We start from the raw sequence: 16,453 nt of genomic DNA on the forward strand, positions 1-16,453 counted from the left end.
TAGGGGACCACTAAGGTCTATATAAAAGAGACTTCAGATACAGTATTAGGGGACCACTAAGGTCTATATAAAAGAGACTTCAGATACAGTATTAGGGGACCACTAAGGTCTATATAAAAGAGACTTCAGATACAGTATTAGGGGACCACTAAGGCACATATAAAAGCATCCAAAGAGCACCATGTCATGGGACCTTTAAGAAGCTGCTGTTCTTCAGATGGCCGCAGTCTTCCTCCCTGCCAGCAGGGGGCGACAGAGCAGCTCCGAGACAAACAGTGAATAAGTCTGTGTTTACATGTAGCCGAGCTAGCTTTAGCTTCTGCTGAGCGGTACGTTCAACTAAATTCAACTACAATTAAATTAAATATACGTATTTACTCTGATAAGAGCTCTTCCTTTAATCTCTGCCAAACAACCGAGGGACATGAAAGACTAAAGCCAGGCTCTGTTTGGTGGTCGAAGCCGCTTTATCCCGTTAACGTTAGCCAAACCACGGACGGTGCGATATTTCTTTTAGAAATCGGCGAATTTAAAGTTTGTCTGCTTATCAACTGAGTACAGTCCCTTATAATAATTAGGTTAAGACATGTTACTAATTAACAGTGGACAGGTGTATATTCGGCTTACATACTAAGCACCAGTCACTTTTTATTCATTATACTTTTGTGTTTACGTAAGAATTAAGACATTTTTAGGATTTTGGCAGAGGATCAATGACGATGTCTGCCTATACATTTTATTTTTCAACGTAGTTCTTTGTAAACGAAACGAAATCTTAATTAAGCTGTTGAGTACTATTCTATCAGCGCAGGTCAGTGTTGGTGCAGAGAAATTAAAGGTCAACTGGTTTTCAACATGGTCAAACAGCAGCGGAGAACAGACAGGTAAGGACTGGTTACAATGGCTGGCTATTGGTTATTATGGTTTGCTGCTTACTGGTTTCTGCTGTAATCACATTGGTAGAAGGTGCAGCTTTGAGTCACACAGTGGTATTAATACTTTACTACCACCTCCTGACTTTTTAGAGAGAAAACAATTGAGTAATTGAGAAAATAATTGTCAGACAATGAAAGTTCCTTTGAGTTTTCAGATGCAGCTAATTCTCTTGTGATCAGCTGTAGTCACTGGTTTCACTGATTTGTCTTCATGTTCTCCCCTCAGGTGTTTTGTACCTGCTGCAGGGAACAGTGTGACGTGGGTTTGTTTTCCTGTTGGCCCCGTACACAGGAGACACCTTCAGCAGGTAGACAGCAACAATCCCCACAGCTCCATCACCACAGAAGAAGAGAGAGGAGACCCAGGAGGACCTGACGAAGGTTCAGGAGAGACAAAGAGGGCGAGACTGGACCGGTCAGTCTGAGACATTTTATTTATTTGCGTTTTCTCCATCCAGTCTGTGAGTCAAACCCAAGCGTAGCCTCGTCATTACACAATATGAACATTATATGTTCTTGCTCTATGTTCAGTGGATGCTACTGTCTCTGGAGCTCAAATTAAGGCTACCAATTATTTTCAATATTGATCAATCTGCTCTGAAAAATGGTCTCCAAATTTTCACAAATTAGTGAAAAATTGTCTGTCACAGTTTTCATGGCGATATCTTGTTTTTATCGGACCGACACCAAAATATTTATATTGGAAACAGAAGCTGTAGCCAGTGAGTTTTTTTTTATATTTGCTTATAAAAATTACTTATAACGATAAATTAATTATCAAAATACTGTATTTGCCAATTAATTTTCAGCTCTAGTTCAGATGTTCTAAAGTGTTTCAGACACGTCTGTCTCTGTATCCACAGAACAGCTTAATGTTTGATGCGCTAACAGATAAACTGCAGCAGCTTCACTTGGAGCCTGATATTTATTACTAACTGTATTTCCTGAGTAATAAATATTAGCAGAAGGAAAACTGCTGCGGTCACTCTCCTGCTTCAAGCACGTCGGAGGAGAAACAAAAAAAACAAAAAGCACGTACATAAAGTCGGTAAATATTAAATTCACGGCAATTACTATTAATTAGTTCTCAATATGGGCATTTTAATACACTGGCAAGTGAATTTAAAGCTTCAGAGACCATCCATCCATCCATCTTCGTCCGCTTATCCGGTGTCGGGTCGCGGGGGGAGCAGCTCCAGCAGGGGACCCCAAACTTCCCTTTCCCGAGCAACATTAACCAGCTCCGACTGGGGGATCCCGAGGCGTTCCCAGGCCAGGTTCAGAGACGTGGGGTAGAAAAGAGCTGCGAGTGCTCACACATCATTCCTTTTGTGTTTTAAATGTGTTCTGTATTTATTATAAAGCTCTTTGTAACAGTTTTATGAAAGGTGCTAAATAACATGTATTGTTATTATTTCTTATCAGCACTCTGAGACTCTGAACCACAATCATCACTGTAATCAATATGTTTCCCTCAGAACTGAAGAGGCTGCAGCTCTGACCAGTAGAGATAGAGTCCCAGGGTCATGCGGTCAACCAGGAAGTGAGAGCTGCTCCACAGCAGGTGAAGGACTCCCCTAAAAACCTATTTCCCCCTGGGGGCGTGGCCTTACCTCCTTCGTCACACAGACTGTTCGAACTCGCCACTTTTTAGATAAATAATGGCCTAAAAAGTTGTTTATCAAACTAATCTTTGCCTTACCCAAAAATAAACATGATGGAGACCTCACACCTACATAACTTCAAGGTTAGGTTTTTTTTTTTTTTTTTCTTTTTTTGTGATCATCAATTTACGAAGATACACTTAGATTTTTGCTGCTTACATGGCTGTAAGGCAACCAGACTTCCTGCAGATGTAATTGCTGATAAATTCTCAATTTGAAAATGTTATACTGGAAAATACGTGCAACCAAAAAGTGCTAAAATCTATTGACATTGAGATGGATTAGATTACGTCCAACAACAATGATAAGAATGTATTTATTCAGAAGGAAATTGTTGTGCAGTAGCTCAGTACAATGCAGGAAAGACTGCAAATAAACTCAAAATAATCATCATTAAGATGCAAAAACCAAATGAACACAATATCAAAAATGTAAGCAAGCAGGTTAACAGTAAGTGTCATAAATTGCATTATATGTGATTTATGTATAAAGCTCATGCTACTTTTGCTATCTGCTCTAATATAAACAACAGCTGTTCATAATGTTCACACTGAGCTGGTTTCAAACACTGAACTCGCTACGGATGGAATTAGCTTTTCCACATTTCACCTGAAGATTTTAAAAGACTGAAGTGTTTCCAATTAGTACGATTTAAAGTTCAGTTACAGATACGTACGTGTTTCTTGTGTAAAAAGCAAAGTATGAAGTGAGGAGAAGGAAGTTTAAGGTCTGCTTCAAATGAAGAGCTTGTCTGATTTAAACAGAGTTAAGTTACTTAGCCTACCTGTCTGACAGTTGAAACTGGGGAGGAGGCTCATTTTCTACACAGAAGTAGATTTTGGATGTCTTTGTCAGTCACTCATGTAAATATATGTTTTATTACAGTTTCTCTGATGAAATGAGACCCAACAGAGCTGCATATCCATGTTTACCTGTGTTATTATTCACAACACAGTTACATACAGTTATGATGCTGTGGTGAACTTTCAGCATAAACCTTACAGATGTCACTGATTAGTTTTGTTACCGTTCTGTAATGAAACGTCACGTGACACCTTCACAGTTCTGATGAAATGCATTTCGTAACATTCCTAAGCGAACGTAAAGTCTATATGTTTGTATAATCCTAATCATAAATATGTGTATGTTTGTGTGTGTTGTTAGATGGCGTTTCGTCCAGACTGCCTCCTCCAGACCAGCCGGCGTCAGCAGAGCCCAGTGAGGACAGCAGAGCAGCTGAGGTGATGAAACACTCTGATGTCATCTCAGTTTATGACATCACTCATGCATATAAGTGTTGTAATACTTTCTGTGTGTGTGTGTGTGTGTGTGTGTGTGTGTGTGTGTGTGTGTGTGTGTGTGTGTGTCAGCTGCAGAGTGTGAGTTCACTAAAGGTCACCATCCAGCAGAGCAGTGAGAGCAGAGAGTTCGGACAGACAGACAGGACAGCTGACAGACAGACAGGTGGACTCCACTGTCACGTCTGTGACCTCACCTGTCGCTCTGCGCAGGTGAGAAACACCTCAGGTTTCCTCCGGTACTCTAATACTGCAGTACTTCATCTCCACATTGTTGCACTGAGACCAGCTCTCAGGTTAATGATTTGGTAGGCTGGATGACTTGCCAACAGTAAAAGTACCAATACCGCACTGTAAAAACTACTCCACTACATAACTAAGTAAAAGTCCTGCAGTCAAAACTTGAACTTGAAACTTGAACTGACTTATGAATATGTAAGTATTATCAGCGTAATGTAGTTGAAGTACTTAAAGTAAAAGTATTGATAGTGCAGTAAAATGTTCCCTATCTGTGTTTCCCATTATATCTGATGTTTCTGGATTAATATTACTGCTGCATTAATGTGTATGTTGCATTTTACTGCTCTAGATGTTTAAGGTTGTGCTTTGTCTAGGGCTGCAACAACGAATCGATAAAATCGATAAAATTCGATTACTAAAAAAGTTGGCAACAAATTTAATTATCGATTTGTTGTGTCGCGCAATTAGGCAACCTAGTCGCGGAGATAAAAAAAAAATTGAGTTGAGCGGAGCAGCGCGGAGCAAAAGAAAAGAAAAAAGAGCAGAGCGGGGGTAGAGGAAATACGGAGAGAGACCGGACAGACCCGTAACGTTGTTCTGAAACACTCTGCGGAGGCAGAGAAATCAGTATGACCCAAGTCATCCAAGGTGTGGGAGCATTTCATACTAAATAAATCAAAAACGTGTTAATTGCAAGATAAGCAAAAGCGACACGGCATGGCAGGGGCGCACCACGGTGATGAGTCAGCACCTAAAACGTAAACATGTTGGAGTCCTTGATGAGGAGGAAGGGAGTTCAACAGCAGGGTAAAGTCACTACACTATCCTACTTCTGTTCCGGTCTGAAGGGAGGAACGTACCGTCCCTCCAGTAGCTCTTCTGGTGCTGCCGTTTACTCGTTATCCAGCTGACTAGCATGACAAGCTAGCGTTAGCTCAGTAATAACAGTAATAAAGCAGGGGTGGTATAGTTTGCAAGACTAAAGACACGGTTTTATTTACTCGCCTTTTTTGGCCCATTAATTTTTCAATCTGTTATGTATATATTATGTGCTTTTTTCCATATCAGTTATTGTTGACAAATATAATAGTGTGTGGTGTATAAACGAACTTAACTTGCACTTACTACAATGATGGTAATAAGTAGAAGTAGTAGAGAACATAATATTCCCAACACATTAGGTGAACTTCATTCTTCAGTTTATCACAAATGTTCAAAATCAACACATCTGAAGATACATGGTTTTCACGGGACAGGAAGGGGATGAAAAACTCTCATCGGAAGAGCAATTCAAGCTGTCAGACAAATGTAGTGGAGTACAAAAGTGTGTGTGTGTGTGTGTGTGGTCCAGGTGTTTCAGGAACACATGGCAGGATCAGAACACCTGAGGAAACTGAAGGAGATGACACACTCTATCTGCCTCAACACACACACACTGCAGAACAGGTATAAACAAAACACACACACACACACACACACACACACACACTGCACTCATCCTGATTGCTCCATCTTTGTCCTCCAGGGGGTGTTGGCCTGAACTGCAGCGCTGGTGTGAAACCTGTCAGACTCACTTCAGCGGTGATATCATCGTCCATCGACGGACAAAACAACACAAGGTAACAATGCTGATGACATCACAGACACCATCTCAGACAGGCTGGTTTTGATTGGTCAGAGGGTTTGTGTGGTCGTGGCTGCTGATTCAAACGGAACATTCCCTGCTGCTGCTTCACATTAAATGCTCTCCACTTGCGAACCGGCAGGAGGCTTTTGTTTTGTAGAAGTCGTAGGAAGTATAAGTAATTGTTAAGTAAGCCCCCTCCGCTCCACTATGGAAAACTCAGTATGAGCGACCTCAGATATAATCACAAGAAAACGGTTCATTAATCACTTTTCTTCTTCTCTGTCTCCAGATGTGTAAGCAGATGTGTCGTCCCTTCTGTCCGGTGTGTAAACGTCACTTCAGGACTCCCAGGAAGTTTGTGGAGCACATGAAGTCTGCAGAGCACAAGGAGCAGGTCAGCAGGACGCAGGGTCATTTTAGAGAAGAAGTATTAGTGCGACTAAGTGTCTGAATATGTCTGAAATCAACTGTTGATAAACAGGGGGTGAGGGTGAGTTTGATTCTCCGTCTGTCTCCTCCCAGGTGCACCTGGAGGAGGCTCAGGAGGAAGAGCTGATCACGGTGGACGCTGTCGGCTGCTTCGAGGGAGAGGAGGATGGTGAAGAAAAGGAGGTAGAAGAAGTAGAAGTAGCTGAAGAAGAAGAAGAGAGCGTAGGAAAGGAAGAAGCAGAGAAGGAAATGTCGGAGGTACAACCAAACGTTCAGGTGAACAGCGTCATGTTTCATCCTGCAGGGCTCTGGTGCTCGCACATTAGTGCCGGCTGATCAGTCACTGTAATGGTTGTAGTTGCTGATGTGTAAGTGCATTTGTGCACAAAAACAGATTCAATCTTTGGAACATCCTCAAGCATAAAACAATATCCAGATGTACACTCACCTAAAGGATTATTAGGAACACCATACTAATGCCGTGTTTGAGCCTATCCTATCAATATGGGCCAACATTTCTAAAGAATGCTTCCAGCACCTTGTTGAATCAATGACACAAAGAATTAAGGCAATTTTGAAGGCGAAAGGGATCCCCCACACCATTACACCCCCACCACCACCACCAGCCTGCCCAGTGGTAACAAGGCATGACAGATCCATGTTCTCATTCCGTTAACGCCAAATTCTGACTCTACCATCGGAATGTCTCAACAGAAATCGAGACTCATCAGACCAGGCAACATTTTTACAGTCTTCAACTGTCCAATTTTGGTGTGCTTGTGCAAATTGTAGCCTCATTTTCCATTTTTAGTGGAGATGAGTGGTACCCGGTGGGGTCTTCTGCTGGTGTAGCCCATCCGCCTCAAGGTTGTGCGTGTTGTGGCTTCACAAATGCTTTGCTGCATACCTCAGTTGTAACGAGTGGTTATTTGAGGCAAAGTTGATCTTCTATCAGCTTGAATCACTCGGCCCATTCTCCTCTGACCTCTAGCATCAACAAGGCATTTTCGCCCCCCAGGACTGCCGCATACTGGAGGTTTTTCCTTTTTCAGACCATTCTTTGTAAACCCTAGAAATGGTTGTGCGTGAACATCCCAGTAACTGAGCAGATTGGGAAATACTCAAACCAGCTCGTCTGGCACCAACAACCATGCCACACTCAAAGTTGCTTAGATCACCTTTCTTTCCCATTCTGACATTCAGTTTGGAGTTCAGGAGATTGTCTAGACCTGGACCACACCCCTAAATGCATTGAAGCAGTTGCCATGTGATTGGTTGATTAGATAATTGCATTAACGTGAAATTTAACAGGTGTTCCTAATAATTCTTTGTGTGGTGCAGCTCCGTGCTGCCTTCATGGGAACGGGACGTCAGAGTATCATATAAACTCTGTACTGCAACGTTATGAATCGGTCTTGTCGTGAACTTTATAGTCTATATTAAACGTTAACATCATTTATCTTTTAATAAGTCTATGAACATAGCTGTCTAACATTTTTCATTCAATGATGATTTTTTGATGATTTTTGATAACAATAGTAGCAACAATAACAGGACTAATAACAGTAATTATTATCATAACAATAATAGGACCTAATCATTAATATTCAGGGCAATTAGCCTACATCTTATTTGATGGGACCTGAATAATGGATAGGGGGGCGCTGGTCCCAAAAAGGTTGAGAACCACTGCCTTAGACAAAGGTCACTCAGCATGTTTGTGTTGTTTTATGAAATGTGTCAAACAGACAGGGTTTGGGAGTAACAGAATACAATGAGCTCTAATAGAATATGTTACAAATTACATTTTAGGGCATGTATTCAGTAATCTGTTGTGGAAGAAGTTTTAAAAGTAATGTGTGTGTGTGTGTGTGTGTGTGTGTGTGTGTGTGTGTGTGTGTGTGTGTGTGTGTGTGTGTGTGTGTGTGTGTGTGTGTGTGTGTGTGTGTGTGTGTGTGTGTGTTTGTGTGTGTGTTTTTGTGTGTGTGTGTGTGTGTGTTTTTTGCAGGCAGCAGACACACAGAAAACAGACCAGGAGGAATATGACCCCCAAACCACTTATGGTACTGTATGTTCTTGCCTGTTAAACTTTTTGTCCGTATAGTCAGCATATATAGAATAGTCATTACAGAGTAAGTACACAGCTGTATACAGGTTTTCTTTTTGACCTTAGATTAAAATTGTGTAATTTGATTTTTATTAAAGCATGATGTTGAGATTTAAATCTAAATCTGATTTATGAGAATTTCCTGTTAGTATCTATTTACACCATCATAATGTACCAGTTTTGGAAAGGAAATAAAATATAAACCGATATATTAAAAATAATAAAAAAATGTAAATATATAAATAATATTTACTTAATATTAAAATAATAAATGTATCTGTGTCTCTACAGGAAGTAGTTTTGTGCTTCCTGTTTCTGGCTTCCTGTGTCAACTGTGTAATAAGTTCTTCTACAGAGAGACAACAGCACGACACACACACTGCAGGACGCACACGCACTACCTCAACCTGCAGGTAACACGCACACACACACATTTGTCTTTCTGTTCTTGTGAAGACCTTCCCTGACATAATGCCTGACCCCGAAACTGAACCTGAACCTGAGCCTGAAAACCATAGACTGTAAAAGTAATGGACAGAGCATCCGGGTCTACTGTGACGCCAATGCAGAAGTGCCTAAACCCTGCATTATATCTAATTTCAAGCAGGGGGCGACTTCACTGGTTGCAAAAATAATATAGAGAGCCGATGGACCTCATGAGACCTTAATTCGGAAAAAATATGAACGGTAGTGAACGGGGAGAGGCAAATTATTTTTTGATCCCGTTTGAATTGAGCCATGGATTACAAATATGATGTTCGTCAATTTAAAAGATCATTTTTCAACCAAAGCAAGTCTCAATTAGCCGTAGGTTTGTCGTAGTACCACTTAGTTTTGTGTGAAACCGCTCAGTGATCTCTCGTCTCACACAATCTACGTCACCTAGATAAACGAACACACACACACACACACACACACACGCACACACACGCACACACACACACACACACACACTGTTGAATGTGTTGTTTTGTTTTTCAGAGCCACAGAGCTAAGAGAACACATGAAGATCAGGACAGATCTGCTCTCACCTGACCTACTGTCACTGTATCCCACAATGCATCTCTGTATCCAGGTGAACCTGCTGTAAAGACACAGAACAGGCATGTTCTTCCAAAATAATGTGAACATTAAACCGGTACAAATATGGTCAACTCACAACCTGTGTGGTTTTCATTGGATTATATTTTGATGTTTTGTGACACTGAGATGCCTCTTGTCTTTACTGACACTTGGTGGCTGTTAGAGGAACTGCAGCTTCAAGTCTCAATGAAGTCACAAAACTCAAATCATATTTAAATCTATAATTTATATTAAAGGAGTAGTATAATGGCGTATTAGACCATTAATATATGTATTGGATCAATCTCATCAACACAGATGCCGCTGCTTGCTATGTATTATGTGTCCTGCTGTACCACAAATCCCATTTGAATTGCCCGTATATGTAACCATATATAACGATATCCTTGCATCTGTACATGGCGTTCCTGGTGCAACATTTTTGAATAGGCCCAATTGGCAATGTCTCTTTAAAGTCCAGATGCTTATGATAATATGAGAAATATGGGCTAAAATCACAACTATTTCCTTATTGCTGAAACTGACTGTCACACAGTAGAGGAATTACCGTATAGTACAGGAGAAGCTTCAGGCAGTTTCGACTTACATTAGCTGTTTAAGTTTAATTACTAATGTTAACTAGCATGTTAGTTAGCAATAATTAGCCTGTGCCCATGTTATCTCCTTACATATACCTACACTCTCCGTCTCTGTAAGATTGGAAATTATTGAGATTTCTCTTGGCACAGCTACCAGAAGACTTACAACTCAGTTGGAGGCTGCGCAGTAAAGCAAGAGATCACCGGAAAAGTGCTTCTAATAGCCTTCACTGGTCTCCGTCCAGAGCAATGGGGTCTATTGGTCCATTATATATATGTCAATTAATGAAATGTGACGTGTCTGAAAATAAAATAACAGATTTCTCTGGGTTTGCCATTTGATGGAAACATTTGGGATAGTGTAACTACACAACTCAAAAAAATATATAACATAGGTATGGTCGTTTTTAGACATTTTAATGCAGAAAAGTTGCATATTGTACCTTTTTAATATCAGAATTTCTGGGGTGTTTTCTTGTGAATTTGAGTTTATTTTTTATCTTTTCTATCTTATTATCACTTGTCCTGAAGAGACTAAAACCAATAATAAATACAGTTGTATATCCAGAAATGTACAAAGCCTGAAGTCATGACTGCTACATAGGTTATTTTGATCTGATTTCATTTACATTTATACATTTATTTATTTTTTTCATCTGCGACCATTTTTGTTGCTTTTTATTTTTTATTTACACTTTTACATTTACACAAGATAGACATACAGGAAACAATCAAACTAACAAACAAACATTATGAGCTTGAAATCATCTGTAGTGTTTATGGTGAGGATGAAAAGTCATAGCCATGTTTTATTTTATTAGTTAAATTATACTTCATTTAAAAAAAAAAAAAAAATGTAACCCTTTTCAAGGCACTCTCCGTACACGTGGCATGCCTCACCCTGTCGGTCCAGAAGGGGCGCTGTCCCCGCTGAACGCAGAGGATTGTGGCAGTAGCGGAGCATCATCATCATCACTGCCGTACCACGGGACTCGTCTCACCGGACTTTAACCTGAGCTGTGAGCCGTTTCTCCGCACTTAAGTGCCTTAAAAGCGGAGGGAGAAATGGCACACGTAGACGTGATGAGCCAGGCGGAGGATGTAGCGGACCAGGTGAGCGCCTCTCTGCGGGAAACACACATCCCGAACCGGCCACAGACAGGGGCTGGGACCTGCTGAGACCGCGGTTGTCCGGATATTTTCTGCCATCGAATTCCATTCAAAAATCAGATTTTGAGTTTTATGGAGCTTTGTACACGGTGCACACTCCGGTAAATCAACGTTGTCTTCCGGTAAATTCGGCCTACAGAAGGTTTTCCCTAACAGCAATTTGTTCAAGTAAGATCAACTTCTGTTGAACTTTTGAAGCATAGACATGTTTTACTGTGTAACGTTAACGTTAGTTAGGCGGAGGCAGATTGTGGTTGTCTCGAGAGTCTGTCTGAAAATAAAGTTATACTAAAACACCAAAAATAGCTATTTAGTCAAGTTATTTGTTTGCCGAAGTGAGGAATGGCTCCTAACGATGTGCTCAAGGCCTCGGTTGTTTTCTACGAGCTAAGAATGTCGGCGGATAAGCAGGGAAACTTAAAACGTGCAGAGTTTTAAACGGAGTCTGGTGTAACGTTCCCTTCATCTTAGAGAGGGGAAATGCCGGTATTAGGTTTTACATTTTTCGAAGACCATGTTATTAAAAAGGAAAGCGATTTTTCTTCTTTGCGGAGGTTAAATCGTATTTGAAGTTATTTTGATAATTGCTTCCACAACATCTGTAGGCTGTTCTATAAGAAGATTCGGGGAACAACATAAAGTCAGTCCTAGATTTGTGAATATTGGAAATAGTCATGGTCCATTACACGTATGCCGAAAGGACGAATAGATCTTACTAATGTAAACTGTAGTGTTACGTTATTTGTTACTCGATGTGAGTCTGCAGACTAAGGGTGGGCAAAATTGACATGCTTTTCTCAATGGACTCTGGTGTGCCGATTGTTGTGCCATAAAGAACGTAATTTAACAAATTTGAATACTAGTTTCTATCACAGAATGATGCAAAAATAAAACTAAAAGGAAATTATGAATTACTGAATATTGTAGATTTTAAATAACGTTCATACTTGCAACAGGTATTAACTGTGTCTCAGAACAGCGGAAATAGTGTATGCAGCTTTGCTGATAGATTCAGTTGTTGTTGCTGCACTCTTGTGTTTCTGCCTGTCTATGGTTTCTGCACATCATGTTTACTTTTACAGTTGTAGTTGTCCTGCTTTTATCAGAGCCTGTCTATGGAGAGCCTGTTCACTCCCTATCTCACTCCCTATTAGCCCCATTTTACCAACCCGGAATTTTCCCGAGAGTGGAAGTTCTCCCCTTATTAGACATTCTCTGCTTTTATGTAAGCAGCTTTACACAGGAAGCAGTTTGATGAGGATGTTGAAGCTGACTGGCTGCCACATACGCATTCTGATTATGATGTCAGGCTAGTCTCCTGTTGTCACTACAGCTTTAATTCAGCAGCACAAAAGAGGCATGTTATTCAGCTGCCAGTAGGATTGGGCATCGAGAACCAATTCCTACTTGGAATCAGTTAAAAAATTACGATTCCAGTAGAATCGTTTCTTTATTGGAATTGTTTAGAGGATTTGGTTTCAAATCGGATCATTGCTTCCCAATTTAAAGTTAGGTTTTGGTTTCCGAAGCGGCCAGGCGCTTGTTGTGTGGCAGCCTTGGAGCACAGTGACGAGTGAATTATACTGGCTGTTTCCAACCTTGCGCGCGCCATCGTGACGTCAAAATGACGTAGATCTTGCCGGCGCGCCTGGATTTAAGGCTTACGGTACAGATCCACTTTTGCGACACGACTGTCGCATGGTATCGTGACGCCTCCCCTCATTTGTACGTTCCTCAATTACAGCTATGGGCGGGTCCAGCGGGCAATGTTGTCAAATTTTGAAATTTGGAGGGAGAAATGATCAGAGCAGACCTCTGTGCACTACTTCTACTGGATAGTCGCGTCGCGTTCAACGGATTAATTTGCATAAAGCTGGGCATCGGCCAGCTTTTTGACTGTAGCGCCGCCTTCCCGGAATGCTTTGCATGCGCGTTGAAGTCGCTTGACGTCACCCATAGGAATAGAGTGGAGCGCGACGCGACAGAAGCGTCGCACGGACAAGTGGATCTGTACCGTTAGCGCCACCTCTGTTGAGGAAAAGACTGCAGCTAGTGTCGCGACCACCAGCGCGGGTATAAATGGTCACGCCGATTCCATGACGTCACATTTGCGCACGGCAGCTGGGCTGTGGCCAGTATAATTCACGCTTAAGCAGCGCTCTAGTGTGGCTTCATTTGACGTTGAAAAAGCCCTATAAAACTGCAAACCACCATGGAATCAAAATAAAACTTTCCTCTTATTTGTGAAAATAGAAAAAATGTGACCCGTTTCAACTTTTTAACCCAACTACAATCATTGGATTTGAAAAGAGTCTTTAAGTTTTTTTTTTTTTTTTTTTTTTTCATTTTACATTTTATTTTACATTTATTTAGCTTAGGTGGTGCGGCTCGGGTGCTGCACCTAAACCTTATAATGGCAGGGGAAACCCTGCAAAGTGTTTTCAGTGCAATCCTATAAGGAAAAGTCTCAGTGTATTTGTTTACCTGTTAACCAGCAGAAGGTTGCAACAGGTATAATGTGGCCTATTTTTTTTAATGTCAAATATGGTAGGCCTACACATAGGTAATGCATGATGGTAACTTGAAAGGGTAGGTTTCCCTGAATCATATGATGTATACCACTTATAATATATATAACTTGTGAACATCGCAGATATGGCTTCTAAGGCTGCAAAGCAAAATAAAAGACATCGCGCCAAAGGACGATGTAGCTGCTAGCGACGAAAGCATGGCTGCACTGACCAATTAGCTGGAGGGCCACAAAGCAGACCGTTCTGCTGAATTTAACACGACCATCTCTGCTCTTGTGTAAAATGTACTGTGTGTGTCTGTGTGTCTGTCTGTCTGTCTGTCTGTCTGTCTGTCTGTCTGTCTGTCTGTCTGTCTGTCTGTCTGTCTGTCTGTCTGTCTGTACGTCCGTCCGTCCGTCTGTCAGAACATGACCCCCACACCACATATGTGTTGCTTTTAATGTTAAGATGCAGGGGGTGGCATGTTTTAATTTGTTTTCTTTACCCACCAGAGTGATTGAAATCGGTCAGTCTTCAACAGACCTTCCCGGTGTAACAGAAACCCACAGTTTAATCCACTCCTGACACTTCTGTTTTACTCCTTCGTGTTGTAGTTCCTGCGGGTCACCAAACACTACCTCCCCCACATGGCCAGGCTCTGTCTGGTCAGCACCTTCCTGGAGGACGGGTTCAGGATGTGGTTCCAGTGGGGGGAGCAGAGCGAGTACATCGAATCCACCTGGAACTGTGGACACTTCCTCGCCAACATCTTCGTCCTGCTCAACTTGCTGGGGCAGCTGGGTAATATATACGCACACATTCTCCAAAACCCCTAATATAACCCTAACCTGAACTGTCAAACAAAATGCAAAAATGTCCTCACTATGATGAATTAAAACGGAAACTGCACCTCCCAAAGATAGAGAAAACGCATAATTTAGGAAACTCGTGTCCGTTTTCTAGTTTTTAATGTCTACATGACTTAGTTCAGAGATCACTTTTACAATTTAAAACTGATTAAAGGATTCAGATGATTAACACAGCGTTTTAAATGGGCACTATTAATAATAATAATAGGGTTTGAATGGAGAAAGTCAGCTTTACAGTGGTTGCTGTCAGTTTTGACAACTTTAAGAAGTTACAGGTGAACATGTAAACAAACCTCTGATGTCTTCAGACACCATGTTTAACATGTGAACAACTAACCGATGAGAAACTGGATGTCTTCGCCGCATGATAATAAATTGCCTGTTACGTGCAAAAAAACCTATATCATCATAACACAGAAATGTCTGTAATAAAAGCACATGTCTGTCTCTCTGCAGGTGGCTGCATGTTAATCCTCAGCAGAAACTTTGTTCAGTACGCCTGCTTCACTCTGTTTGGGATCATTGGCCTGCAGGTACACACACACACACACACACACACACACTGTCTGTCCGTCATGATGTGAAGGTGCCGTTATCTCACATTAACTTTAGCCTTTAATCAGCTCTTCATGATGTCCGACAATTGTTTACCGATTTGAAGTGTCATTCTGTTCTTGCGTCCTCAGTTTTAGACGACACATGATCCCTGAACAGGGTTTCAGTCCATTGTAATGTTCACATTGGAAATAAAAAAACAAAAACAACCAGTATCCAAACTGAAATACTCTGGACTTTTGTCCCACAGTGCAAAAAGAAAGTGAAAACAAACACTGTGAAGATCAGAGTATGGATGTACAGTACTGTATGTAATAGGGACAGTTAATGTTTCCTCCTTCTCTGCAGACGCTGGCCTACAGCATCCTGTGGGACCCAAAGTTTCTCATGAGGTGAGTCTGTGACCTTTGACCTGTGAGCATGCACAACCACAGTCTGCATGGAGCCATCTTTAATGATTATCTTAACATCTTACTCAAATCACAGTCATTTATCATATATATATATATATATATATATATATATATATATATATATATATATATATATATATATATATATATATATGGGCCGGGACTCGATTAAAAAAATTAATCTAATTAATTACAGGCTTTGTAATTAATTAATCGCATTTTAATTCCATAAATATTTGACCTGAGAACAGTGAGAAGTAATTTTTTTCACATGGATTTTTAGTATACATTGAATAATGACTGAATACATAAGCTTAAGCAAAACAATATTGTTTATTTTTGTTCAACAAAGTCCAGCAGACCAGTGCAATTTTTGCCATTAAGTGTAGCAATAGCATATTTAGAAGTATAGTACATTTCAGAAATTCAGGTAGCCTATAGGTAGGTAGACCTTTTGTAAACTATGTTTTTTTTAAGTAAAACACAATACTTTCAAGTACATTCAGACTTAGTTACCCTGGTCCTTAAACCAGTCATCTGGTGGAGTGTAGGTTGGGTGTGGGTCCTTGTACTCGGAGTCGGGCTAACGTCCACGCTAGCTGCTAAATGTTTTGCGTCGAGGTGATACTTGAGGCTCGATGTGCTGCGGTGATATGCTAATTCCTTGTTGCATAGCTTGCACACAACCATGCTCTAATCGACGCTTCCATCCGTTCGTTTTTTATAACAAAATTTCCCATCCACGGAGCCAACCAAAGCGGTCTCGTCAGCTTCTTCGTTCATGTTCACTGTGGTTTGTTGTTGTCTGAAGCATTGACATATATAAAAGGTCTGAAGTCATGAACGCTAGTTGGTGCTCCAGTATAATCGGTCCGCCGAAACTCATCCAGTGAGAAACGTCCCGCGGTGCAAAAATAAGTGTGATTAAAATGCGTAAAAAATGTTTAACGTGTTATTTTTTGTGTAATTAATTAA

The 16,453-nt window shown here is 40.9% G+C and overlaps 2 protein-coding genes across 5 annotated transcripts in view; both read left to right on the plus strand.

The window, feature by feature from the left end:
* The first annotated feature begins 213 nt into the window (after positions 1-213).
* On the plus strand, positions 214-9,458 carry ciz1b (cdkn1a interacting zinc finger protein 1b). 3 transcript variants are annotated; one of them, XM_028578569.1, is made up of 13 exons: positions 214-329; positions 807-884; positions 1,162-1,350; positions 2,414-2,499; positions 3,764-3,840; positions 3,970-4,110; positions 5,489-5,583; positions 5,663-5,756; positions 6,054-6,158; positions 6,287-6,469; positions 8,202-8,256; positions 8,592-8,713; positions 9,282-9,458. In XM_028578569.1, the coding sequence occupies exons 2-13, from the start codon at positions 856-858 to the stop codon at positions 9,333-9,335; spliced, it is 1,230 nt and encodes a 409-aa protein (XP_028434370.1). In that variant the 5' UTR covers positions 214-329; positions 807-855; the 3' UTR covers positions 9,336-9,458. The 3 variants fall into 3 exon arrangements, with proteins under 3 accessions (XP_028434370.1, XP_028434369.1, XP_028434371.1); XM_028578568.1 differs by having other exon boundaries at positions 812-884; XM_028578570.1 differs by having other exon boundaries at positions 812-884; positions 3,976-4,110.
* A 1,378-nt stretch (positions 9,459-10,836) lies between these two features.
* surf4l (surfeit 4, like) overlaps positions 10,837-16,453 on the plus strand; it is a 16,086-nt gene continuing 10,469 nt past the window's right edge. The window contains exons 1-4 of one of the 2 annotated variants that reach the window (XM_028579076.1): positions 10,837-11,074; positions 14,256-14,442; positions 14,967-15,043; positions 15,414-15,457. In XM_028579076.1, coding sequence (XP_028434877.1) covers positions 11,027-11,074; positions 14,256-14,442; positions 14,967-15,043; positions 15,414-15,457 — 356 coding nt within the window. In that variant the 5' untranslated portion in view covers positions 10,837-11,026. Of the gene's footprint in view, positions 11,075-11,100; positions 11,300-14,255; positions 14,443-14,966; positions 15,044-15,413; positions 15,458-16,453 lie in introns of those variants that run through there. The other variant, XM_028579078.1, reaches the window with a different exon arrangement.

This window comes from Perca flavescens, chromosome 5, assembly GCF_004354835.1.
Source record: "Perca flavescens isolate YP-PL-M2 chromosome 5, PFLA_1.0, whole genome shotgun sequence".
Taxonomy (NCBI): domain Eukaryota; kingdom Metazoa; phylum Chordata; class Actinopteri; order Perciformes; family Percidae; genus Perca; species Perca flavescens.

What these genes read in the sequence shown, in the direction of transcription:
- ciz1b (XM_028578569.1), top strand. Translation starts at nt 856, where the DNA reads ATGGTCAAACAGCAGCGGAGAACAGACAG. An exon ending in TGACCCCCAAACCACTTATG is followed by an intron (nt 8,257 to 8,591) that starts GTACTGTATGTT and finishes GTGTCTCTACAG; the next exon opens with GAAGTAGTTTTGTGCTTCCT. An exon ending in CGCACTACCTCAACCTGCAG is followed by an intron (nt 8,714 to 9,281) that starts GTAACACGCACA and finishes TTTGTTTTTCAG; the next exon opens with AGCCACAGAGCTAAGAGAAC.